This window comes from Ochotona princeps, chromosome 16, assembly GCF_030435755.1.
Source record: "Ochotona princeps isolate mOchPri1 chromosome 16, mOchPri1.hap1, whole genome shotgun sequence".
Taxonomy (NCBI): domain Eukaryota; kingdom Metazoa; phylum Chordata; class Mammalia; order Lagomorpha; family Ochotonidae; genus Ochotona; species Ochotona princeps.
In genome coordinates, this window is record NC_080847.1 from 7666557 (window position 1) to 7693824 (window position 27268).

Below are 27268 nucleotides of genomic sequence, written 5' to 3' on the forward strand. Positions count from 1 at the left end.
GTGTTTGTGGCACACGTGAGCCAAGTCTCTCTTCCACTACACTACATTAGAGAGCCTGGGAGGTTATCTTTTGTAACGAAAACAATAAATCTCAGATGCTAAGTGCATCTCTCCTCTGTAAAAATTCGGGATGCCAGCCAGTGCGTGACGTCAGGTGCTACTCAGCCTGCATCACAGACACTGCAGGCCACCTTTTCAGTAGCAGCGGCCAGCACTGATGGGCATCATTTGGGATCATGAAGGATAGGAAGGGCAAAGGACTACCCTTGGACTTGGTTTAGGTTTCATGCCCACGTTTTCTTTAGCATACTGAGGCCGACTGCAAAAGCAATTTCTGGCTCTACGGCCAATGCCGGAAACCTTGGGGGCGGCTCTAGAGATGCTGCCCAGCCCTGCACACTCAGGGCTGGGAATCCACAGGACCAGGAAGGCCCTGAAGCTGCTTCAGAACGGACAGCCCTGGACAGGGGCGGTTAACATCACCCATATGGAAGCAGGGCAGAGGAAGGTCTCTCCCCAAGAGAGAAGTGCATGAGGGGCCTGGGACAGCAGCCTTGTGCCACCTGTCTCCCACCTGTGGCTGGGACTGACCACAGACACACACCCCTCCCACCTTTGTAGCACAGACCCAGAAGGCAAAAGCCACCGGTGGTCACTCCCAGCCTTGTCTGTGAGCATCCTGTTTCAGAGTCCAGTGAACAAGCCATTGTGGGAAGCTTGGTCCGTGGAGGTGGCTGGGGGTGTGGAGTACTTGGGCGGGTAACGGATGAAGAGGCGATCTTCTTCTTTCTTCAGCCAGCGCAGGAGTTTGGTCACTACCAGGATGGCACCTGCCTTGGTCACCAGGGGGCTGAGGCAGGTGTAGAGCTCAAATTTGGAGGTCCCCTGGAAGTATGGGAGAAGACAGAGTGAGAAGGGCTGGAGCTGGCCAAGACAACCCCGTGTCCATCCTAACCCAGACCCGGGTCTGTCTCCTGCAGCAATGGACTTCAGACAGGCAAGCCTGGGTCAGGGGTGAGCTGTGGTTTGTTAGCTGGCCCTAACCATGTATGTGTGTGTACTCTCTGGACCTCAATTTGCTCATCTGGGGGCAGGGGAAAATCATTAGCAGCTTTACATCCATGAGCAATTATGGTACACAGGGACTTGCTGCGTTTACCCATCGACACCTAGGATGTAATACAGGCACAAACTCAGACCTGACCCCACCAGGTCGCCAGCACCTGCCTGTGCCCTCGCCCCCTGCTAGCCCTCTCGCTTCCTCTGTTCCAGCTACTCCTGCCTTCCCGTGTTGTTCCTCAAACCCAAGCAGGCTCGCTCCTGCTGAACAGAGTTTCTAGCCTTCCATCTATCAGCGAGGCCTTCTTCCACACGTCCACATGGCCGCCCCCCACCTCAGCTTAGAAGCAGTCTGCTTAGGGAAGCTGTTTTTGACCCCTTGGTTTTCAACCCTGGGCTTCCCACACCCTTTCGATGCTAACTTCTACTAACGGGGACAGGGGCTCTCTGGGAAAACGGCTGGGTGCAGAGCTAGGGCAGACAGTCAAGGGGCAAGCTCCTCCATGGAGGCACAGATGTGTCAGATACAGGGACCAGCCCGGCTAAACCAAGGCTCCTCCTCGCAGGGCACACACACATCTGAATGCCAAAACAAAGGTTTTTTGCTCACTGCATAAAAGAAGCCACACTGATATAAAATTAAGGATTTGACAAACAGGGGACAGGAAAGTCCTTTACAATAGAACTGTCAACAGTGAAATGCCAAAAGAATGATGGGGTTAGGAATAGGTCATCATGTAGCCAGCACCGGGCTGAGACCTGTTGTAGGTCAGAACACCATGCAGCAGCTGGAAGCTACGGCCAAACACAGGGCACTGCCAGTTAGCCCAGCTACCAACGACAAAGGGGGAATGCTCAACAGCGGGGTCGTGTGTCAGAAACGAACTCCATGAAGTGATCAGAGTGGGGTACATCTGACATCCTGTGCCACCTGAAGTCATGTAGGGAAACCCACAATGTCACTTATGTGGGATTCTTGCCTGAAATGCTTGCTCTCAGTTAATTCACAGTGTAATATCAAGAAACCCAGGATGACAGCGTGCAGCCCCAAGTGTGGAGGTCACGAGACCACACAACTCACCCAGGCCAGCAGTGTCTCCTTCTCGGCCACGTGGTAAATGAGGCGCAGGGGTCGGGAGGTGCTGTGGAGGCGAGCGTGCAGGCGGTGGTACAGGTCCGAAAGCCGCTGCCGCTCCTCCTCTCTGCAGTACGGGGCCTCCAGCTCGGGGCTGTCGTGACGGAGCGGATGGAGGGCAAAGTTAGTCCAGGGACCTCCTGGCTGGCCTAGGGATTTCCACTAGATCAGGGAGCAGTGCCTCCTCCAGGGGTTGGAAGCTGAGCTGCTCTCAGGGGGCTTTCTGGTGTCCACTAGACACCGCAAGAACAGGGGCGCTCCTTCAAGCTGGTGGCTGACCTTCCATCACAAATGCTCCACTCACGCTGTTTCTCATGAGTCACATACATCTGTGAGAAGCTGACCCTCCTAGTTAGACAAGCCATCCCACCCGGCCAATTGCCCACAGAGGCAGGGCCCACCTGGTGAACTGGGGCAGCTGGCGGTGGTGGTCAGGGATGTCCAATGGTTTATAGAGGAAGTGTCGCAAGCCGGGGGCCCCCACAGCTTGCACACTGTAGGCAGGTGCGCTGGCTGATGGGGTGTTAGAGAAGCTGGCAGCCTCCCCAAGGGCATGCTGGGCACCAAGGGTCTGCAGCCCATCTTCAACCAAGCGCCGGCAGGCGGCCATGGCATGGAAGGCTTCACGGTGGGTGCCGAGCAGCAGCAGGCAGACGGGCACGGCATCCAGGCGGGCCACGTAGGCGTAGAAGAAACCATCGGGGTTAAAGCGGGGCAGGCACACAGGGGCCCAGGCCTCACCGGCTGCAAAGGCTGGGGCGCCCACCCAGTCCAGTAGCAGCTGCAAGTCGGCAGGGTCCAACCGGCATTCTGCTAGCACGTTCCGCTCCTGGGCTGCCGTCACCAGCCGGCCGCCTACTGCCAGCACGGACAGCGCCAGGCCGGGTGCTATACAGCGGCGGAGTAGTGCACCCAGGGCTTCCCGCAGCGGGCGAGCCAGGGGCACGCAGCGCACAGCACCCAGAAGCAAGGCCCCTGGGTCCCGCTCCACGCTGTCCAGAAGCCGGTCCAGTGTGCGCTCGGAGCCAGCCAGCAGGCGGCGAAGGTCGTAGTTCTGTTTGTGTGCAAAGATGCGAGCCACACTCGCACGTGTCAAGGTGCTCACAATCTGGGCGTGCACGGCCAGCAGCTCTCCCCGCAGCTGGGCTGCCGACTGAGGAGTCCGGGACACAGCCACCAGAAGCAGTGGGCCCTGCTGCAGGAACACCAGCTTGTGGTCCTCTGGTGGACGGAAGGGAAAGGGCAGGACAGAGAAGGACATGACTGGAGGGGGTCAAGCAGGACTCTTCTGCCACCCTCCCTCCCCGCCACGCCTGCGCCCTGACCTGAGCCTGCTGATCCATCTGCGGGCACTTGGACTGAAGGAAGGGGGGCAAAGTGGATATTTGTAGAGATATGATGAGATGGTCAAGGGATCAGGTGGGTTAGAAAGGGCGTGAGAGGGAAGGGGAAGAACAAGGAGACACTTGGAGCCACTCACCCCCGTCCCAGGCTGGCTGGCCCTGGCCACAGGCACAGCCGACCGGCCGACCCACTGCTACCGAGCCAGACCGCCTGGCAACCACACTCCTAGCTACTGTCCCCCAGGCTGCCTGCTCACCAGCATAGATGGCACGGATGGCATCTCCCGCACTCTGCACGAAGGACACGAGCGCTGTCATCACTCCCATGGTAGCCGACAGCGCCTCCACGCTCCCGTACCGTGAGTAGATGGGCTTGCCAGCCTCGCTCAGGACAAAAACATGCTTGCGCTGGCTGCGCCAGTCCTCATCGCTGGGGTCGCCACCCTGGGCCCCAGGGCCACTCTCAAGGCCATGACGGGGGATCCTTTCGCTGGCTGCAGGACTCCAGCCCTCACCTGTGCTTGACGGGCACTCAGAAGTGGGCAGTGGTGAAGGAGGGCTGGCCGGTTGTTCTGCGGCCTTGGCTTCTGAAAAGGAGCACCTGATGAGCCAGTGGCCATGCACCTCCACAAACGCCGTGTCTCCAGGGATCCACCAAATCCCCACAGACCCCTGCACACTGACAAAGACCTCCAAGCATCTCTCTTGTCCCTCAGTGACTCCCCAGTCACTCTAGGGGACCTCTCCACATCGTCCTTTAGCCCCGCTAGCCCAGTAACCCCCACTGTCATTCACTGAAACTCCTGTGGCCCCACAGACCAACTTTCGCCATTTCAATAACTTCACGCCCAAGTCCCCACAGGACCCTGCTGCCTCCAAGGGCCACCGGCAACACCCTTCTTTTCAGTGATCTTCCACGAACTCCTCTCACTCCTACTTCTCCCAGCAGCGACTCACCTCAGGGGCCACCCTGAACAGCTGAGTCTCCTGTACTGCTCCCCCCTGCTCTCACTGGGGTCCTCCGAGCACCACAGGGGCGTGCACCCATTCGCCCTGTGAGCTCCTCCAACTCCTCCATCCATTTTGGCCACAGTTCTCTGACACCCAACAATTCATGGTAGGCTCACTAACACCTGGGCCCTCCAGGACCCTCAATGGCTGCCCTGACCAACAACTCTACTCCACAGCCACTCCGTGGTCCACGCCAAGGACCTCCACACCAAGGAACACTCAAGGCTGTTGATGTTCGCTGCCTCTCTCAATGGCAGTCATTATTACACATTTGCAACTCTCTCTCCGTAACTGTCGAGCAGCATTCCAGCCACTCCATGGTCTCTCATTCTCACTGTCAGATGCTGACACCCCCACGTCGCTGATTACCAATCCCTGTTCCCAGGGACGGCAAGGAAGCCCCCAGGCCCCAGCTGGTTTACTCTTAGGGAGGCCATGGACTCTTCCTCCTGACCCCAGACTCCTCTGTGCACACCAGGCATGTCCTCTGACATCCCGGCCTTCAACGAGCCCCCCATTGCTGGTCCCCTGACTTTCCAGATAATCATAACTCCGCCCTTGTCCCACTCCCATCTCTACCCATGTCTCCTTCGACTCTCCCGAGGATCCCCCTACTTTCCGAGACCCCCTTTCCCACTCCCGTTACCTAACAGCCTGGTTTCCACAACAGCCACTTGTGGGGCATCCCTGAGACCCTGTGGACTTGCTTTTCCTCCTCTCTGCCACACTTCTTCGGATAGTGAGTGCACGGAGTCCACAGGGAGCCCGCTCCGACACGCACACACTCCCTAGGGCCCTGTCCCTGATGCCCCCTCTGCCCGATCCCAGATACCGCGAGCAGGGGTGCCCTACCTGCGCCATCCAGGTCTCCATCTCCAGGGCTCCGCGGGCCGGCGAGGACCCCTCCGTCCCCGTCTCCAGTCTCCTCACTGGGGAGCCGCGTGTCCCCCAAGTCCTCCGCGCGCCCCCCGGGGGCCGCGGCAGCGGCAGCAGAGTCTCCTCCGGCCTCCATCTGCACATCCCTGGGGGGAAGGGGAACCGAGGGTGACGGGCAGCGAAGGACACTTCCCCAACGCCGATCCAGAGCCGGGCCCCGCTCCGGGAACCATTCCTAGCGCTCGATCCGCCCCCGGCCGTCCACAGGCAGGGAGACCCACACACAGGAGCCAGGAGTCGCCCCCTCCGCTCGGGACGCTAGGCCTCCGCCAGGCCTCGGGAGACAAGGCTCTCCGAAACACCTGTTGCGCTTCTCATCCCTTCCCTCAGAGGAGGCAGCTCCACACTTCCGGGTGCGGCCGGGCACCCGAGACACTTCCGGGTACGATGCCTCCCAGGAGACACTTCCGGTTGCCCCTCTCCCTCGCCTCCTGGGCTTCCCTCACCGTTGCGATGGCGCGCGCCGCCCACGGGTCCACGGCGGACCCGGTCCTATTTCTTTCCACCGAGCCAGCTGCGATGTGCCGCGCAGGTGCCAGGGCGGCGCACTTCTAGAACTGGCAGAGACGATGGGGGCGCGACCCACGACCAGCCAATCCTGGATCGCGCAGGGCGGGCTCTTCTCCTCCTGCGGCCCAACCGAGGGAAATCTGTCCCCTCTCTCCCCGCCCAGTCCAGGTCGTTCTTTCACCAATGCCGTGCGTTGGATTGCCTTTGTACCCGCCCACTTCCTGATTGACATGTTCCCCTCCCCCGCCCAGGCCTGACGGGTGTGTGCCTTATGGGCGGGACCGGGATAGCCTTCTGCATTCTCGTTGGCTGAGGTGGAGGCCCCGCGGGCCTCTGCGCGCCGTCATTGGCTGCCTGGGCGAGGGGCGGGCCGCTCGGGCTCTGCGGGAGCCGGGCAGACGGCATCCTCCAGGCTGTGAGGGACCGAGACTGGCGACCCCGAGGAGCAGACGTTCCAGCCGGGAAATGTCTTTCAGCGTCCCCTCTTCGTACTCTCCTAGTCTGGCCGTGGCTGCGTGCCCGGTGCCCTTCCCCAGCGCCAGTGTGGCTTTTGCTGACTTCCCACCCGGAGAAGGGAAGAGGGACCAAACAGCTCTAAGGGTGCCGCCAAGGGTACGCGGGAGACCACCGGGTTCGAATCCCCGGCCCGACACTGCTTCTGGACTGGGCCCTTTTACCCCAGAAGCGTGAAGATTTACCCACTCGTAACCCAACACAGGCCCTCGCAGTGCCAGGAGGGCCGGACCTGCGCCAGGCAGGATGCTTAGTGCACGTGGAGGGAGTGCTAAGTGCTTACATTTTAGTTAGGGTAACGAGTACCAAATACTAATGCAGCATCATACCCTCTATCTACAACAGATAATCCAGGGTTTTTTGGAATATGTGAAATAGAATGAACTTAAGTCATGTAAGCGTTAGGTTTACCTCTTAAATTTACAAAAACACAAGACTTGCATGTAGTACACATGGAAAGAAGTACAAGGATAGCCCATAAACAAATACAAATCATTTCGTAGAAACAAAAATGAAACATGTTAAGGCAAATGTAAGACAAATAAATTTCTAATATGTATAGCATATAATATACTGATACTTTACAAAATGAATACATTATACATTTTAAATAACATACATCATGAAATAGTATTCACATATAACGCGAGTGTTAGTCTAGTGAACTTGTGTTAGGGTACTCAGGCCTGTATCCTCTGCGCTGAGATAAAAATTCTTCCCCCGGTGGTAGGCCCCTTCCTGCGGACTGGTGACCTTGGGTAGGCCAGTTCCCCGCTCTGACCTTGGCTGCCTTCATCAGTGCAGAAGGGGGCTGACAGCAGCACCTACCTACTGCCATGTCCTCAGGGGATTAAGTGATGCAATCAGGCAACTCAAACAGCACCTGACACGGGTTTTTGCTAAATGTTAGACTCTTCAAAATAACCCTGAGTACTGTAGCTGGATGGTGGTGCAGTACCCTGTTTATGACAGCATCATAACTCATGCAAATTGGTGTAGATTAGTTTACATTAAATCATAGGTGTTTGGGTGGGAATCCAAAGCCCTGACTGAGAGGCATGCGTCAGGCATGGAATGAGACAATGGAAAGCTGCGACAGTGAGGCTTGGTCTTCCAAGGTTTCTGCGCTGTGTCCACATCTGAGCTGCACCATAACCTTGGGTTCTTGGAAAGTCCTGGAAAGGCAGTGACAGTGCTTATCACAGGACAGTATCTCATTCCAGGATGAGATTTTGCTTTCCTTTTACAGCTTAGGAAGTTTTCTGTAAATGGAATTGGGAGGACCTGTGCGCTTGGTTCTGCTGCTCACCACTAGGTGGGATGCAACTCTTACTAATAGAATAAAGTGCATGCTGCTTAAGCTGGGTATCATTTGGATCAACTCATGGAGCACTGATGAAAGCTTGGTTGATCGGATGACTCGCATCATGTACCAGTGCTCAGTTGATGGGATGATCGCTGCTCAGGAACCCCTGAACACGGCTTGATGGGATGCTCCCCTCTTCCCCGTGTGGTGGAATGGGGTGGTCCACCGGTCAGCAGTGGCCAGTGAGCAGAGTTCCTGAGCAACAGACAAGTCATTAACATCCCTTGAAGTTTCCTCGGATGTGAAACTCTCTGAGGACAGGACCTAGGGATTGGTGGGCAGATTAGCAGTCTACTCAGGACAGACTTCTAAGGCAGGCTGTGCTGCGCACACACCCACATACACCCCTCCAGGTGCAGCCTAATCTAGAATCTGATCACACAGACCAGATCACAAACACCAACTCCGAGTTGCCCACAGGAGTCTGTTCTGACAGGACAGGCAGTGTTTATGGATTATTTACCTGCGCCAGGGTGAGCTGAGCCTCAGGCGCTGATGTCTAAAGAAACCCGGGGCATCCTCTTCTCACACTGTCTGGACACAGGGCAGGAGCTCTAGCGCGTATTGTAGCTAATGTTTGCTGGCAGAGTTAAAGGCAGAGCTTCAAAGAGACACAAGGCGACAGTACAATGTTCATGGGAAACACACACTATCCTTCAGTGCCAATGTTCACCAACTATGTGGGGTTCCTTTGTGTTTGTTCTCCTGTTGGGAGGAACATTATTCTCAATAGCTAAACAGGAAGGCAATCCACACCATCCTTCCACAAATCAAAGACTCAGTCAAATGTACAGCGGCAGGGCAATAGCATCTAGCCTTCAAAGGGAGGAAATCCCATCAGATCCCACAGTGCAGATGAACCTCAAGAACATCATGGTTATTGAAATTAGCCAGGCTCCAAAGACAAGTATTGCATAATTCCATGTACCTGAGGAACCTAGAGTAGAGCAAGTCAGAGTGACAGGCAGTGACGTGGCAGCTGCCAGAGGCTAGGAGGAAATGAGGAGACATTGGTCAATAAGAACAGAGCTTGAATTTGACAAGGTGGGAAGACTCATGGCGGCGCTCGCACAGCAGCATGACTAAATCTGCTATCAACAAACCACACACTTTTAAGACCAAGATGGTGAGCTTAAAACCTACCATGCTCTATATGTTATAACAAAACTGGGAAAAATATTTCTAACTGTCCAGGAAAAATGTCAGGTCTACTGCTATGCAATAGCATTGAGCAATCTACAAATGAAATTTGAAACATTCACTTATTTATACTACCTAAAGAAATAAGAACTGTGCATGAATTTAACGAAAGAAGTGCAAAGCTGAAAATAACAAAGGGTCGTTGAGGAAAAAAACACTAAACTTGAAATTGTTAAGTGATTAAACTTGTTTAAATCAATCCTTAGCCATAAATGCAACTTCTACCAAAATCCCAGCTGCCTTTGTCCCCTTTGGGCTGACATTCAAAAGGTTGTCCTTCATGTTATAAGGAAATGCAAAAGATACAGAATAGCCAAATCAGTATGGGAAAAGGACAGCAAAGTTGGAAGATGATTCCAGAGCTTACTATAACACTGCTAAAATGCAATCATCAAATCCTGTCATATTAATAAACTTACAAATCAATGAAATCCATTTGAGACTCTAAAACTTAACTCATATGTTTGTGATACATTGATTTCTGACCAAGGTGTGAAGACAATTCACTGCAGAAATAGTAAACAGTAGCCTCCTCGATCAACAGGGCTGAAACAATAGAATATCTGCGTGCGAGGTAATGGCATTGCAACTCCTGTTGCATAGCACACAAAATGCTTAACAAAATGGGATATGGACATTTATGTAAATGCTACATGTTTAAAGCAATTTCATATAGTTGTTTATTTAAAAGTATGTGTGTGTACAGAAGAAAGAGAGAGAACTGCCATCCGCTGACTTACTTTCCAATATTTGGAACTGCCAAGGTTGGACCAGGATTCAGCCCAGGTTTCCAAGCTGAGTGGAGAAACCGACTTACTTGAACCCTCACCCCTGCCTCACACCATTAATATCATCAGAATGAAAAAATCAGCAGCAGAGAAGGTATAGAACTCACACACTCTGATAAGGAACATGAATATCTTAACTGGCATCTTAACCAGTAGGCCCAACACTTGCCCCTCAACCTGTGCACTTTCATAAGGAAGGTTGGATATAAATCTTAGTGACCTTGGTGGAAGTGAGGATTTCTCCTGCATGACACCCAATGCACAGGAATGAAAGATTAATTAGATTTTGCCAAAACCAAAGATCACTATGAGTAATACACTGTAAAAGACATAACTAAACAATAAAATACAAATAATCTAATTAGATACAAATAAAATTAGGTCTTAGATATAAAGCCAAGAGGACTGAAAAAAATTTTAAACAAACCCTAATACTAAACTGTTTAGAGTAGCATTATTTATAATAGCAATAAATGAAACTGTCCAGATTCTCATCAATTGAAAAAAGAGTGAGCCAAAGTAGTATATGTACATAAAATAGAATATGATTTAGCCATTGAAAGTGGTGAAGTTCTACTACCTCCTCAAACATGGATAAACCTTGACGCCACACTATGGGAAGGGAGTCACACACAAAGTACCACATACTATATGATTCCATTTATATGAAAGGTCAAGAATAGGACGATCTATAGACATAGAATGAGGAGTGACTGTTGGGGTTGGAGGAAGAGCAATGTGGAGTTATTATTAAAGATGTTGATTTTGTTCTGGAATAGAGATGACTTGGTTGTAAATTTGTTGAATCTACCAAATACCATTCATTTGTACACTTCACAAGAGTGTCTTTCATGGTCTATGAAATATATTTTACTTTTAAGAAGTGTTCATTAGTGCCTCAGCCAGTGCTATGATAAAAGAAAATTGAGTCTTTGCTGAATAAGTAAATCGTGGGCATTCGGTATAGGAGTTAAGTCATCCTAAAGAATGTTTGCATCCCTAACTGGAGTGCTTGGGTTGGAGTCCTGGCTCCAATTCTGGTTGCGAATGTGCATCCTGGGATGCAGTAGATACTGGCTCAAGCACTCAGGACCCTGTCCTCCACACCAAGGAGACCCAGACTGAGTTCCAGGTTCCTGGCTTCAGTCGGAACCAGCTCCAGTTGTGGTGGGCGTTTGGAGGAGTGAACCAGTAGAGGGAAGATCTCTATTTCTCTGTTTGCCTCTATCTTTCTCTCTGCATTCCAAATAGACTTTTGTGTTAAGAAGGAATATGGATCTAAGCAAGCAGTTTGCTCAATGTTATTTGCATTGTACATATGAAGTTTAAAGTGAATTAATGCTCCATAAATTTGCACAGGGTATCTGAATAGGAGGAGCAAGAGGAAAATAACTGTAGAAAAAAACAACCATCACCCTGATTATCACTGTGTTGTCCTAAGGAAGAGTAAATGAGTTCACAGTCAAAAATCAAAATGCTATAAATTATCCTTGACTTTTTTAAAAGTCTGTTTGAGAATGAAAGGGGGAGGCAGACAGAGAGAGAAATGTTTGTGTGCTGGTGCACCCATCTGCTAATTTTACTCCCTCCAACCTATCAATTCCCAGACGTTCAACCCACCTCTGCCGTATCAGTGGCAGAGACCCAAGTACTGAATCACCACAGCTGCCTCGGAGGAGCCTCCGGGAGGCCGGAGTCTGGAGCAAAGCTGGGACTCGGGCACGGGATGCAGGTGCCTTCACCACCATGCCAAATGCCCACCTGATCGCTGCAGCATTGAGATGCTGTGAAGCTTTGAAAACAAAGTTAGCAATCAATGGAGCTTATCTTACAGCTGAGAGAACAAGCTAGGCTGGAGAGGTGGCTGAGTAGAGGCCACTCAGAGAGTTCACCTCTGAATTCCTGGGGTCCTCACAGCCTGCTCCAGGCTGGGACACCTTGGCAGTTCCATGTCTTGGTCTTTATTTGCACGGTGTGGAAACTTTTCAGGGCACCCCATGCAAAATGCAAACTGGAGAAGCTGCAGGAAGCCAGTGGATGCTCCAAGTGCAACGCCTTTACTCACATAAAGACAGTTGGCCTTTTAACAAAATGCCAGTAGATGGCAGAAAAAACCCATGGTTTCTATGCTATGGTTATAGTGGCTCCAGAGATCTGGGAATTGTGAGAATCCAGAGACTCTGAGACCTGCTCATTTGCCAGGTGGATACTGTGAACTGGGAACCATTATGATATCAGCAAATTCCCCCCAGCAAGATGTTGTCTTAGCTCAGCTCAGCCCACCTGATCTCCACATCACACATCCAGTCTCACAAGGGCCTGAAGGGACCTGTGGTTTACCTCACTCATCTCTTCATTAAAACCCTCCAGGAGGACATAATCTACTTTGGAAACTATTTTTTTAAAGCTTGACTGTGGTATTTCCTGGTTCTTACCATTTATTTCTGGATTGTAGTAGAGGCTATAAAACCATGACAGTGATGCATCTCTTGATGGCCAGTGAGGTGTGTGAAACAATTGTGCTCAAAGGAGAGTCCATCTGCCTCTGAAGTGATGTTCAGGAAGGCAGCACTAGACATTTGGTATGATAATATGAGCATCAGACGTTCGGTGAAGAGGTTCCATTGCTGTTTGGGATGCCTCTTTCTTGCGTCAGTGTGTCTAGGTTCACTTCCCAGCCACTCCACTTCTGATCCGGCTTCTTGCTAATGCACACCCTGGGAGGCAGCAGACAATGGCTCAGCATGAGCCCTGGACACTCAGGGAGGAGCTTGTTGGAATCCCCAGCTCCCAGCTTCAGCCTGGCTCAGCCCAGGATATGAAAGGCATTTGGGGAGTGAGCCAGTGCTTAGGACATTTTCTCTCTCTACCTACCTGTCTGTCTGTATCTCTCTTCCTCTGCCTTTCACATAAATATAAAGAAAAACTTCTTTGAAAATCAGCTCTTACTATTAGCACCAAAAAGTATAGTGCAGTTTCATTGGTATAATGATTTCAAGGGGGTATGGCTCCCTAAACCATGCAGATGGCTACATTCCAAGGACATAGGCTGATGGTGCTGCAGTCTGGGAGGTGAGCCCATCACGGTGTCCTTCTGCCACGGGGATGCCAACCTCAGAAAGTAGTTCTTCAGAGAGGCCCGGGGAGCCAGCTGCTCTCAGCTGCCTGACTCACCACATGACTTTTCCCTTGCACCCCCTTTGTTACCGCCATCTTCAGACATCACCAGGGCTGCCCGATCCTGGATTGTGAGCCAAAATCAATCTGCCTTCGTCACAGGTTTCTTGTCTTAGGTATGTTGATGTATTAATGGAAACCTGACACAGACCCAGGACCCTGGGACTGACAGGTCAACACACCCCTGAAGCCAGGTGCAGTTCTTCCACCCAGTTTCTCAATCCTTTCTTTTCTCTTTTGCTCAAGCTACTTTGAGTTGGGTTTTTTTTTTGTCACTTATAACCAAATACACTGGCTTATATACTCCACTGCACAGCAGTCTCTGACAGGCCCATGGGCCGGTCATATTTAATCACATATTTAATGACAAGATTCTTTTAGTCATAAAGATCTCCTAAGTACACCATCTAACTATTTCGTAACAGAGCCTTGACGTCACTACTCATCACTCTTCAAACACCCTCTATGTCCACTGCTACGATTAGCCTTGGGTTTACTGTACTAATAAACAATTTGTAGGTTTACGGATTTTTGTCTTATTATTTGTTTCAGGTGAAAAAAATAGGGATGAGTCCTGAATTAATTTTATTTACTGATCTTATTTTGAAAAGTAAATGAGATTCGACAGAGTGCTCTCCCATCTGCTGGTCTGGTTCACTACTCAAAAGACCAGCACTGAGTAAGGTTAGAGATGGGAGCCAGGAACACAACGCAGCCACCCCACAAGGGTGGCAGAGGCGCAGCTATCTGCTGTCCTTTGCCCATCTCAGGGTGCCCATTAGCAGGAAGCTGGCAGTAGCACTGCATCCGGGATGGACATCCAGGCAGCCCCATGCAAAGTGGTGCCATGTCTAGTGTGCACCTCCATGAAATAGTTTCTTTTAGGGTAAAATTCTATACTTGAAGGGAGAATCCATTTTCAAACCCAGCATTAAGCATTTGTAAAACTAGGTAAAGCATATTTAGCTATAATGACCCTCATCACACTGCTTATGATACTTGCTTTAAGTCAATAATTTGCTCTTTCTAATTATATTGCATCCTATAAATTTAACTTCCCTATTATGCTTCCAGTGCTGGCTTTTCAGCGTGGATTTAACCATTAGAGCAGTATCAAAGCAGTTAGTACTCGCAGCCTTGTGCAAAGACCTTAATTTTTCATTGTCTCAGACTTCAGAAGTTTTTATGTTTTGCTTTCTCTGATTGTAATGGGACTGCTCCTGCTTTCTTTGATAAGCCTCCTCAGCACTTTCAACATAACCTGTTAATTTCAACGCACTTCAGAAGCTGGCTATAATCCACAGCCTCAGAATTGGGAAACATCTGTGTCTTTTGAGATAGAAGTGGTTTATTTTTTCCTTCTTAATTTTTTGTTTTTCCAGCTGAAAACAGAGTGCTACTCTTTCAGGTACGATGCGTGTCTTTGACAGCACACAACCTGCTTTAGCTGCTTCGATGAATATTCTCTCCAGCTGCTCAGGTATGATAGTCATCCTTAAAAATAAAAATAAAATAACACTAACAGTCCCCCGTGCACCCAAATGTTGGAATGAATCACTAGAATGCTTCTGGGTATCAAGGACTGTGGTGCAGAGGGCGCTAGCTCTCTTCATTGCTGCAAGCATGCACTGAGGTAAAACCACTTGGTCAAAATGACAAGACCAGACTATAGACCTGGGCCCAGATCCCTGTCCTCGTTGGCCTTTCTCCCCTGCAAGTCTACCCAAGCTAAGTAGAAGTGGACCGATGGCACTTGTTAGATTGCCTGGAAACTGATCAGTGGGACTCAAAGGTGACCAAAGAAACAAACAAAAAGAAGCATCAGAGGCCAAACAAAAATGATTAGAACCCAGAGCTCAGGGCTGTCCCTAAGTTGCTTCTGCTGCCTCGGTCACTGACCCAACCTTACTCCCTGCCACGGACCACAGATGGGAAAGAAGGGCTGCAGTGTGCCATGGTTCCTCCCGCCATGAAGTCCTCTCACACCCCAGCAGTGCAGAGATCCTCGCTGAGGCTTACCAATGCTGGGAAGCTTAGAGAGAGCAGGAGACTTTGGAGAGACAGGGAAGCAAAGTCACGCCTAGAAGGACTTTTGCTCATCCAGGAACTAAGTAGAAGAGTGGGAAAGAGGACTCCAGGCTGGCAGCAGGACGGAAGGAAAATGAAACACGGTGGCTTCTCCTTGTGATGAAGCAGCATGGTGTGTTGCACAGCTGGAGAAGACGTGGTCTTACGTCTTCTTGCCAGTACATCCGTAGATGCTATAAAGCCTCTTTGTCCCATCATCAATCAAATCTCATGTAGATATGCAAAATAACATGTGCTGAAAACAACTTGTATTTGAAAGGCAGAGTTATGGAGAGAAGACGAGAGAGACAGAGATCTTTTCTGTTCTCCATTTCACTCCCCAAATGGCCACAACAGCCAGGGCTAGGCCAGATAGAAAGCAGGATCCAGGAGCTTCCTACTCGTCTCCCACATGGGTGCAAGGGCCAAGGACTTGGGCCATCCCAGCTTCCCTCCCAGGCCTGGTAGCAGCGAGCCAGGTCAGAACTAGGGCACCCCTATAGGATTCCAGCATCAAAGGTGGCAGCTTAACCGTTACATCTCAAAGCCGGCACCCAGCAAGTTTTCTTTTTTAAAGGGAAAATTAAAAAATGATTGGAATTTTCATCTGAATCAAAGATCATCCCCAGTGACCTTCAGGTGGGCCTCAAGGATATTAGCAGCGAAAACCTAAGTTATTTTCACACAGAAGTGTTAGTGTGGAAATCTGAGAAAGCAAAAGCAACCCTAACATGCGTTAAGTGAATCAGCTGACTTCATTCTCAACACAGTGTAATATGGCAAATCCAACGATGAAGATTTTATAGTCCACAAAGTGGCCTGGCAGAGAGGCTCCACCACTGGCCTGAGGTTGCGCAGCTACCTCATACAGGAGTTGGGATGGGATCCAGGGCAGTCATCTCAATTATGACCCATGAAGTTGCAAGAAATTTATTTGGCTTGAAAAGTTTTCAGAGCATGTACATCCACTCCTGGCCTGCCTGGCTGGATAATCTTGGTGCAAGGCTTCCTGCATTTTCTTTTCAACCGTCATTCTATGAGACAATTTTCAATTAAACTGAGAGTTTGGGACTGGATCCATTTGGCTTCTGAAATCTTTTGTTGACTGATTTCAAATAGGCTGTGTCTCTCTGGGACTATGAAGTTTCCCTGTGTTTAATGGAAAAGCAAAAGTGCTACCCTCTTGCTAACTGTAGTTCAGAAATGGAAATCAGGGCTATGGGCATGGTGTCCACGACTTTGTATTCAGGGTTCTGCAGAAACACAGAACCAACAGGGTGTGTGTGTGTGTGTGTGTGTGTGTGTGTGTGCATATAAAACTGGAGAACAGAGATTTATTTTGAGCAGTTGCATGATTATAAAGGTTGGCAAGCTAAAATTTGCAGGGTGGGTTGGCTTAGGGGAGAGTTGATGTTGTGGCCTTTTTCTTTTTTAAAGATGTATTTGAAAGACACAGTGACAGAAAGGATAAGAACTTGCTTGTCCTGGTTAACTTCCAAAATGTCCATAACATCCAGGGCTGGGCCAGGCTGATGCCAGGAGTTAGGAATTCCATCTAGTCTCCCATGTAGATGGCAGAAACCCAAGCACTTGAACCATTATCTGCTACTGCCCAGGCACATTAACAAAGAGGTGGGTCAGAAACAGAGTAGCCAGGACTTGAACTGGCATTCTGAGATAGGTTATAGGATGCTGGAGTTTTAAGCTGAAAGGTGGTGGACAGGTAGCAATTTTTTTTCTCTCAGTGGATACTTAAGGCCTTCAGTAGGCTGGGTGAGGCCCACTCCCAAGGTCGTCTGTTGAATTCAAAGTCCACTGATCTCAATGTCAGTCATTTCTAATAAAATTCCTTCCGAGTAATTTCTAGACTGATATTTGACCAAGTACTGGATATCACCCAAACTGACACATAAAATTAACCATCATATGATATGATATGGCCATTTAGTTTTGCAGGAAGTAGAAGTGCTTCACTCACCACCTCAACTCCAGGTTGAACATGTGAAGTCAAGGTCTGCCCAACCACATGGGAAGGCAGGGAAGTGATGAAGACAGGTTTGTCTGCAATCTCAGCAGACACCAGGTCGACAGAGAAGGAGTGCTAGGTCACCTTGTTACTACACAAGTGGCGTGTGATTTAGGGCTTTGTCCCCAGCTCCTATGCTCACGATGGGGAAGAAGCACCGGTGATTCTTCTCATAGTGATCACTTGGCTAGAGGGAGTGGAGGTCAAAAAAATTCTCCCTTGGGAAGCACTGTCTGTCTTTCTGGCCAGAATCAAAGGAGGTTGCAGATGGAAAGCGCCTGTTGACTGCAGTTACTTACATCTTTCAGGGACCACACCAGACCCTGCATCCATTCTTTGCTCTGCTCTCCCTGGTCAGACACTCCTGGTTGTTGGTGTGAGTGCAGAATTTAATGAAACAGAAATCACAGCGACTCTTGAGATAGGTCACACTCGGCTAGTCCCATTATTCCCAACTCTGTGGCATGGAAACTCTACCTGAGTGCTCTGGGCATGCTGTGGGCACTGGATGGTCCGCTGCCCTGCCAGAGGGGCTGAATGATCACAGAGAATAGAAACAGAAAGTTCCAGAGACCATTATGAAAGCAGCAGTTTCTCGGAGGAAAACTAAGAATGTAGCGAGCTTGAGGTTACAGTGCGGGTGGATCAAGTAACATAATGAGAGCATGACCACACACTGCCATAGGAGCAGAATTAGTCCAGGAAAATCATGACAGAAACTGAAAGATAAGCAAAGCGAAAGCAAGAACTCAGCAGTCAAACCACGCTGGTGGAAGCAAAAGGATGTAGCAACACATGCCACAAAATGCCAGACTTTGAAAAACACACGCAAAGAAATAGGACAGTATGATTTAAGCAGAAGGAAAATTATTATCAGTAAGAAACTCTTTTTGGGAAAATAAGCTATCAGACTTAGTAAGTACGGATTTTGTAACAGCCATTATAAAAATGTTCAAATGACCAATCAACGGAGATGACGTTTGAAGAATTGCATCATGGGGCCTGGGTTATGGCAAAGCACATTAAGCTGCTATCTGCAACATAAGTATCCCCTGTGGACACTGGTTCAGTCCTGTTTCCCTCACTTCTGTTCCAGCTCCCTGTTAAAGTGCCTGGGAAAGCAGCAGAAGATGGCCCAAGTGCTTGGACCTCTGCGTTCATGTGGGAGATCCAGATGAAATTCCTGGCTCCTGGATTTGGTCTGACCTAGCTCTAACTACTGTGGCCATGTAGGGAGTGAACCAGCAGATGGATCCTTCTCTCTGACTTTCCCTCTCTGTTGTTCAAAGAAATAAATCAATTTAAAATAAAAAAGAATCATGAATCATAATGACCCACAAGTTTGAAATATCAATGAGGATATTGAGACTATGAGAGCAAATGAAACTACACAGATGAAAAATGAAATGACCATTCACTGCAGTGACGTGACAGCATTTTTGAGCTAGTGCAGAAGGAATTAGATAAATCAGTGGAGATTTAATTAAAGAATGAAAAGAAAAAGTAACACAGATAAAAGAAAAGAACTTCAAAGACCACCGAGAAGCCACCAAGAATACCAACATGAACATAATTCTATACCCAGCAGGAAAGGAGAAAAAGTGTGTGCAGAAAGAATGGCATTAAAGAAATAATAGCTGATGTTACTTGAATTTCCAAGAAGCTCAATAAATCTTAATCAGTTAGAACAGAGAAACCATTCCTGAACACATCAGGAAAGTTTTGGAAAATCATATTGATACATAAAATCTTGACATCAGTAAAGGAAAAATGTCTCATCTCCTACAAATAAATCATAATTCATCTGAAAGCTGATTTACCATCAGGGAAAAAAAGAGGAAGTAGAAGTTGGTATAAAGACATGTCCAAACTGATTAAATAAACAAGGAAACAACCTGCCAGCCAGGAATTAACTTTCTAGAAATGCAAAGGCAATTATATTCTGGAAGGATACTCTGTTTCAACAAATGGTGAGATGTTAATTGGCTTATAAAATGACAGACTCATAAAAAGCAATAAAAACAAAACTGAACATCAAGCTCCAAATTTGTTCAACAGACATCATTTGAATCGTAAAATAAACTACAGAATGTAAAGAAAAAGGGTTCAAACAACATACTCCACGAAAGATTTGTATTTTAAACTGTAAAAGATATTTTAAAGTCAATACTAAAGAGATAATCCAATTTAGAAGGGGACTAATACTTTAATAGGTATGCCACCAAAAATAATATACTTACGATCAGCAAATAAAGGATGTTCAACATTCTTTTCATTAGGGAAATGCAAATTAAATTTGTAATGAGAAATTACTTTACATCCACTAAGACAGACACAATGAAAAAATTCACAAGTGATGAGGTAAAGACCCTGAAAACTCAAGCACTACATCTAGGAAATGAGAGTGGTGCAGCCACTTTTCCAAGAATTTTGGCAACTTATCTGAAGGGTTGATGTCAATTTTGCCATCTGACTCAACAATTTCCTGCCTTTCCATCTCTGCAGGATAAACTGGAACGCATGTGCACACAATTACTTGCATTTCAATGTACGTAGATACATTACTCAGCAAAAGCAAAACGCAGAAAGAATATAGGCACCTATCAACTCTGCAGTAAGCATGTGTATCCAGCAATGGAGTATCAGCAGTCAATCTAATGGAAATTCAGTGCTTGTAGATGCCATAACGTGGAAAAGAGTGCTTAGAAATGCCATACTACAGCAAAGTAGCCAGACATAATTCACCACCTACCCTGTGACTCCATTAACATGAAAGGCCAGAGGGGGACTGTTTCAGTTGATGGACTCTGAGCTAAGGGTCTCCAGTGCCAGTGTTAGCATAGAGCCAATAGGGGTTATCACACTTCAAAACTAAGAGGAAACACGCAGTCCCAGGAAGATCTGCTAGGCGATGAACTGTCCAGGGTTACAGCACTCTGCACTCACACCAACAACCAGGAGTATCTGACCAGGGAGAGAGCGGAGCAAAGAATGGATGCAGGGTCTGGTGTGGTCCCTGAAAGATGTAAGTAACTGCAGTCAACAGGCGCTTTCCATCTGCAGCCTCCTTTGATTCTGGCCAGAAAGACAGACAGTGCTTCCCAAGGGAGAATTTTTCTTCTCTAAATGTCTGGGGGTCCTGAGGCAGGGATGAGCACCCCAAGTCCCATGATACAGTGAACAAGATGCACCTAACAGTTTTCTTGAGCATCTTCTCTTTAGAAGTCTGGCAGGCTCCCAAGTCCTTTGAGGGTGTGTAGTCACCTCCGTTTTCTTTGAGTCTTCTAGGCATGTTAATGGAGGAAGCACTTGCTGCTGATGGGTTCAAAAGTGAATTGCAATCATTTTTTTTTTTTCAACTTCCTCCATATCAGCCACTAATTTTACTCATTCCTTCTGGGGGGAGCCTTACAATTTAAGCTTTTTAAAAATTGTACTTTGTTTATCTGAAATGCAGAGTTATGATGGGCTTCGGGGTTGGGTGGAGAGAGAAGGAGAAAGGGAGACCAAGAGAGAATTTCTATGATCTGGTTCACTTCCCAAAAGGCCACAATACTTGAGGCTGGGCCAGGCCAAAGCCAAGAGCCAGGAACTTTATGCAGATCTCCCACACGGGGTTAGGGGTCAATGCACTTGGATTATCTTCTGCTGCTTCCAAGAGGTTCTATGGGAAATGGGGCAGCTGTGATTTGAGCAGACCTACATATGAAATGCCGGCTTTGCAGGCAGCAGCTTAATCTGTTACATCAAAGTGTCAGACCAACTTAAGCTTTCTTTTTCCATATTTTTTTTCATTTCATTTGAAAAGTAGAGAGAAAGACACAGAGAGATACACATACCGAGAACACAGAGAAATTTTTTTTTAGCTTCACCCCTAAATGCTTGCAACAACTAAGGCTGTGACAGGCTGAAGCCAGACACTGGGAACCCACTCCAGCTCTTCCACATGGGTGTTGGGGACCCAAGCAGCTGAGCAGCACTGGTGCCTTCCAGCGTGCACATCTGCAGGAAGCTGGGTTGGAAGCAAAGAAGCCAGGACTTCAACCAGGTGCTCGGATTCAGGGAGGGGGCATCCCGTGGGGCAACACCACTACCGCTTCACACGACATCCCCACAATCTCAGTTTTTCAAAGGACTATCTTCTATACTTTTAGACTTCCAGAAAGGTTGGAAATTAAGTATAAATACATTAAACAACCATAGTGCATTTGTCAAAGCTAAGAAATTAACATTGATGAAATTTGCCATTAGCAAAGTATAAACTTCATGGGGATTTCATAAGCTCTTCTGCTACCCCCCGCCCCTTTTCTAATTCTTGGATGAAATTCAGAATAATGGATTGCACCGGGCCTGCATGCCCCACTTGCGTTCTTCAGCGTGTGACAATTCTCTCTGTGCTAGTCCATCTGGACAGCTAAGGCAAAACCAGGAAGAACAGTGGTTTGTAAACAAGTGAACGTGATTTCTAACTCTTCTGGATGTTGGGACACACAGTATGGAGTCGCTGTGTCCGGCAAGGGTTTGTTTTCTTGCAGGTGGCATCATCTAGCTGAGGGAAGGTGCCGGGCAACTTCTTACCACGTTTTGTTTATGAGCACTAACCCTTCTGGGAAGGCTCCACCCTTGTGTTCTAATTCCCTCCTGAAGGCCACACCTCTGGTTACCCTGAGCCTGGGGATTCCGCACATGGATTTCAAAACTTGAAGAGGATAGCAAATATTCTCTTGGTTTCCCCCATCTCTTAAACCGTTGGAAGTATACCGTGTAGGATGCCCCTCCTGCACAGTTGGTGTCACTGAAATTATCTTGCGGTTACACTTGAGAGTTCCTGGTTTCCGGGAGAATAGCTCAGAAATGAAGTGTACTTGTCACTGCCAAATCTAGGGGACATGCCCTCAACATACACTATTGCTCGTCACTTAATCAAGGTGCTTTCTCCAACATCTCTCCATTGTAAAGTCACTATTTTCCTCTTTCCGTATCCTATTCTTTGGAGTAAGTTCTCTCACACTGAAGGGGAAGGAAATGAATTTCTTCCTTAGATGACAAGGATCTTGTATGCTATTTGGAATTCTTATGAAAAGAAAAACTGTCCCTTCTCTCCACTGACTCACTGACTCAGTCTTTTTTTTGTTGTTGTTGTTAGATTTTTAATTTACACAGGATGAACACGATTCATTTATTTCATACATATAGATTTAAGAGTATGATGATAGTGCCAGCATGAACCAAACGCTATTTATTTTATGCTTTAAATTGTAATTCAAAGCTCTCCCTACATCTTGCTATAAAGCAAGCACACTCTTCATAGCAAGATGTAGGCAGAGCTTTTGCTTGCCTGGTTAGCTAGACACTGTTTCCCCATGATCCATGTATTATTCTGAAACACAAAGTGTTGTCCAAGTTTTGGCTGTCCCAGCACTGTATTCAGCTGTTTCTCCAAAGGATCATGCGTTCTTTTCTAGAACAATGGTATTTCAAAGCCAATAGGCACTAGGCATGCTCATTGTTGTATCCATAATGATTTATGCATGGATAAAACTGAATATCTAGTACAGTAAACATGAATTCACACTACATTAGTATCTCTGATCAACTCATTGGTGCAGGATCTCACACAGCCTCTCTCTCTTCTTTGCTTACACAGGATGAGTTCTTTGGTGGTACCAAGAGGTCCTGGAATAGGCAGTGGGAACAAGCAGCTGGCCCTTGGCCTTCTACTGAAACTAGAGGCTGGGTTTGTGGTTGATCACAGGATGTGTGGTCTGGAAACACTTGTATGCTGTCTTCTGGGAGAAGGGGGTAGAATGTATTACTGCCTAGTGGCAGATCTTTAATCTGTAAGCACGTGCTACTTCATGTTGCTAGACCTGGGTATCCTCACAATCAGGGAAGAGATGAGGACGATGACCTCACCTTGGAGCGTTGCCAAGGTGAGGGTCTGGGGGCATGGCTAAGTCCAAAATGATTAATTTTGAAAGATGCTGGAGGTTGATGGTAGTTGGAGCTATTCTCCGAGCTCTTTGTGACACCCTATAGAGTCTTTAATGATCCAGGGCCTTGCCTGGGTGAAGAATACGGCCATAAGCAGAATGGTAGGGTAGGTGTGGTGGCACAGTATGCTAGGTTTTTGCATGCAACATTGACATCCTATATTACATCACCAGTTTCAGTCCTGGCTGCATTACTTCTGGCCCAGCCTCCTGCTAATGCATTAGGGGAGGCAGTGAAAGACAGACCAAACATTTGTGTCCCTGCCACCAAAGTGGGAGACCAGGATGGAGTTCCTGGCTTCTGGCTTCAGACAGGCCCAGTCCTGACTGTTGTGGCTATTTCTGGAGTAAATCAGTACAATATCCAGAATATCCCCCTCTCTCTTTGTCTCTCCTTCTGGTTCTGTCATTAAAATCAAGAAGTAAATACATTTTTTTTAAAGGAACATTGACACTCCATTTGCCATTCATTGTTCCCTTTTGGGAGATGGGGTGTTTTTAGTAAATGGTTCATTTGCATTAGCACAACATCATAACCATGATTAATACTAGGCTGGTGGAGCCTGTTGTTCTCTCTTAATCTATGTGCAATTGGGAGATTTACGATGCATCATTGATGATTATTTGCATTTATATTAACAACATAATTGAAATTAATACTACAATTAGCAATTCAGAGATACTTGTAGACTAAGAGGATGAATACTTATTTTCATGGATATTGTGTGACTTGAAAGGCATAGACCCTCATTTATTAAAGCAGTTTTAATTATTGCTAATGTGTTAGTAATAATAAATACTAGCCATACAATAATGATACTAAACATAATACTGTGGGCGAGCAAGTACCAGAATAGTACAGATTGGCTTACTTAGCCTATGCAAAGGGCAGCGGGAACATGGGGCCTGTGCCCATGTCAGTGAGAAAACACAACTTTACGAGATCATAGTACCTGGGTAGCCTACAGCTCTTCCTTAACCCTCACAAAAACAGAAGACCTCCTTCCAGCTCTGAGTGTCTGCAGCTCCAACAGACCCTCGTTGAACGGCAAGCCTCCATTTCCAGTCCACAGATAGTGCTGAGTCTCATTCCCATGCTTTTCCTCTTAATTCCGCAGATGATCAACTCCCAGCAAAAAATGCTTCACCCCAGGCGGGCTCACCTACTCCTAGCTGCTCAGATCTCCTGACTCCTGACGTGAAAGACTCAGCTTTGGCCAACAGACTGGAAACACAGTCATTGTCTCCCTTGACTGTTTTAGGACATTGTATATCCAGAAGAGTTGGGTCTGTGCCTTGCCTAGGGCATCCTAAGGTGGCTGGATTCATCAAAACACAGACTCGATACAGTGTGCTGACCTTTGAGGCATGACTTTTGCCTCCTTGAACAGTTCTGAATACAAATAAATTAAAACTGAAGAGGCGCAGCATGAAATATTAAAAACAAGGCAAATAAAAGGGAAGAAGGCATCTTGATATGCCCAAGACAGATGGTAATTCCACCATTAGTGATCTGTCCACCAGCAGTTCTTTCAGCCTCGGATCTGGGCTTTTGCTGCCCTTCGTCCATCCCTCCCTTTGCTCCTCCTCTGCTTTCCCTGATAATGATTTTGACCGGGTTCTCCTTCTTTCCTATTCCACGAACCTCTTCTACCTTCCCTTCGCTACTGTTACCTGCTGGTACTTGCTGCTATTTGCTTCATTTTCTTTTTACTTTCTAAAATTTGCTTTGCTTTTTCATATCCCACTTCTCTATTCCCAGGATTCTTTCCTGTCCATTTCCTACTTTTCCATTCTTGTGCAGTCAACAGGAGTCAGGACACAGAGTAGAACACGCTCTCTCTCCCTTCTCTCTCTCTCTCTCTCTCTCTCTCTCTCTCTCTCTCTCTCTCTCTTTCTCCTATTCCCCACAGGGAGACTTTTATATAGATACCAATCACAGCCTGCATAGATTCTCAAGGTGTAGTCCAGATTGCTTTAGCTCTGATTTCAAAGAATATCATTTACCAACCAACTACCAGCCCATGCTCTGTGAACAGCCCTTCTGGGATAACTCCCACAAAACACTCACAAAACATGTTTCTATCCACACTTATTTGCTCAGAATTCTCCTCTTGGGGTGGATTAAGTGAGAGGAGTCTCATAGTTGGTTAGTTTGACAGAGCTTTGTCCATTGTGATGCACACACATTTTTATATGGCACTTTTCTTTTTAATTGACAAATTCACAGGAGCCTCAAGCAACACGGCAAGAATTCTCACCTTGATCCTAACTGCATTTTAGGAAAAAACCAATGTAAGCAAGGTGGAGGAGAGATGTTCCCACAGCCAAGTAGACTCCTCTGCGCTGAGCATGGAATTTCTATGAAAATCCTTTGAGGTTGGGAAGGAGCCCACGACACAGACTCCTCATGAAGTCAGTGGTGTGGAATGGCGTCCTAGAGAAAATTGTTACAGACCTCGTTCACAGAGAAGCGATTCCTCACCATCCAGACCAGTGCAGACCCCACAGGACCTCCTCCACACTTGCTCTGTTTGGGCAATTCGAGTTCCCTTCCCCGTCTCAGATTCCTCAGAGTCCCTTACGGAGACTTGAAGGAAGTTCATGTATCATGTAGAACCATCGCATAAATCTGCATAGAGCACTTGTTTGGGATTCATCACATCACAGCACAGGTGAAACAGAGGGCAAAGGCCAGTGAAGGAGAAGCAGACATAAAGTATAATCAAGAGCCACAATGGGTTACGTCGAGGAGGGTGAAGGAAAATCACCAAAGGAAAAAGAAAAAGCAACTCTACAGGCAAGTAAGAACGGGCTTTGAGTGTGCAAGATGGCTAAACTCCATTCAAATCTTCCAGGAAGCCGCTTGTCCATCCATGGCTTTGTCAAGGAGACCAGAGTACATTTTATGCTTGTTGACATCTCACATAGTTTTTTTTTTAAAAGATTTATTCATTTTATTACAGCCAGATATACAGAGAGGAGGAGAGACAGAGAGGAAGATCTTCTGTCCGATGATTCACTCCCCAAGTGAGCCGCAATGGGCCGGTGTGCGCCGATCTGAAGCCAGGAACCTGGAACCTCCTCCGGGTCTCCCACGTGGGTGCAGGGTCTCAATGCCTTGGGGCGTCCTCAACTGCTTTCCCAGGCCACAAGCAGGGAGCTGGATGGGAAGTGGAGCTGCCGGGACTAGAACCGGCGTCCATATGGGATCCCGGGGCTTTCAAGGCAAGGACTTTAGCCGCTAGGCCACACCGCTGGGCCCATCTCACATAGTTTTTATGTCAATATTACTAGTTCATGTTCCTCAGTAGAGTGAAGCCTGTTCTAAATGGAGACTGAAGGCCATTTCTGTTCTAGTAAGTACACTAGGACATTATTTATTTCAACCCTTTTTGTCTGTACCTCAGATACACTCTATTAGGACTACTGCAACATTTGAAATTGTGGAGGAAAATGATAGATATAATACATACCACATTGCACACACCCCAAGCCAATCAAAAAGGATGCTAAAGGGAAGCATATATACTCAAATGGATGAGTTTCTAAGGGGCTTCTCTTAGTGTTGCCCATGTAGCAAAAGAGATAAAAGTGAAAAAAATATAATACCCCTGATTGATACAGTGGCAAGAACTGGAATAAGACCAACTTTTGAATAGCCCAAACTCAGGTCAACAGAAACAATAGCAAAGACCCATGTCCAGAACTTGGAGAATTTGAATGAGACTAACCTACATTTGGATCTACAAAGTCCACTGCCTTGAGCTTCAGACTTCTCTGAGTTCACATACCCTAAAACTTCAAAATCTCAGATTCCTAGAAGCTTCCTAAGGTGAAAATTAATCCACAGTTATTTATTAAGAATGATAGCCCCCTCTGATTGGAGATAATACAGAGACCACACAGGACCTGAGCCAGCCTCTGTTATTGGAATCTGTTGAATGCAGAAGAGAATTGGTAGGTAGTTGAGAGGATCCTGTGGCATTACCATGAAAAAAGATTCACAGAGCAAAAAGGAGTCTATCAGCCCTTCCTGATGCTCTTTTGGTGATGATACATTCAGGTGTGGAGAACACTGTGGGATGCAGGTCAGAATTTACATGGAAAGTGAGGGAGTCCAGCTGTCAACAGCTCTGATTGG

At 47.6% G+C, this 27268-nt stretch overlaps 1 protein-coding gene across 1 annotated transcript; it reads right to left on the reverse strand.

The window, feature by feature from the left end:
- Positions 1–586: 586 nt before the first annotated feature.
- On the reverse strand, positions 587–6038 carry MON1B (MON1 homolog B, secretory trafficking associated). The gene is made up of 6 exons (XM_004584042.2): positions 5931–6038; positions 5401–5570; positions 3795–4124; positions 2596–3415; positions 2141–2288; positions 587–885 (listed from the first exon to the last, which is right to left on the reverse strand). Exons 2-6 carry the CDS (start codon positions 5558–5560, stop codon positions 685–687), a joined length of 1659 nt encoding a protein of 552 aa, XP_004584099.2. The 5' UTR covers positions 5561–5570; positions 5931–6038; the 3' UTR covers positions 587–684.
- Between the last annotated feature and the right edge of the window lie 21230 nt (positions 6039–27268).

Coding starts and splice junctions, on each gene's coding strand:
- MON1B (XM_004584042.2), bottom strand. CDS start 5,560: ATGGAGGCCGGAGGAGACTCTGCTGCCGCTGCCGCGGCCCCCGGGGGG. Junction 3,416..3,794: donor CATCCGTGCCATCTATGCTG/GTGAGCAGGCAG, acceptor TCCGTCCACCAG/AGGACCACAAGCTGGTGTTC. Junction 886..2,140: donor AGGAGACACTGCTGGCCTGG/GTGAGTTGTGTG, acceptor CCATACTTCCAG/GGGACCTCCAAATTTGAGCT.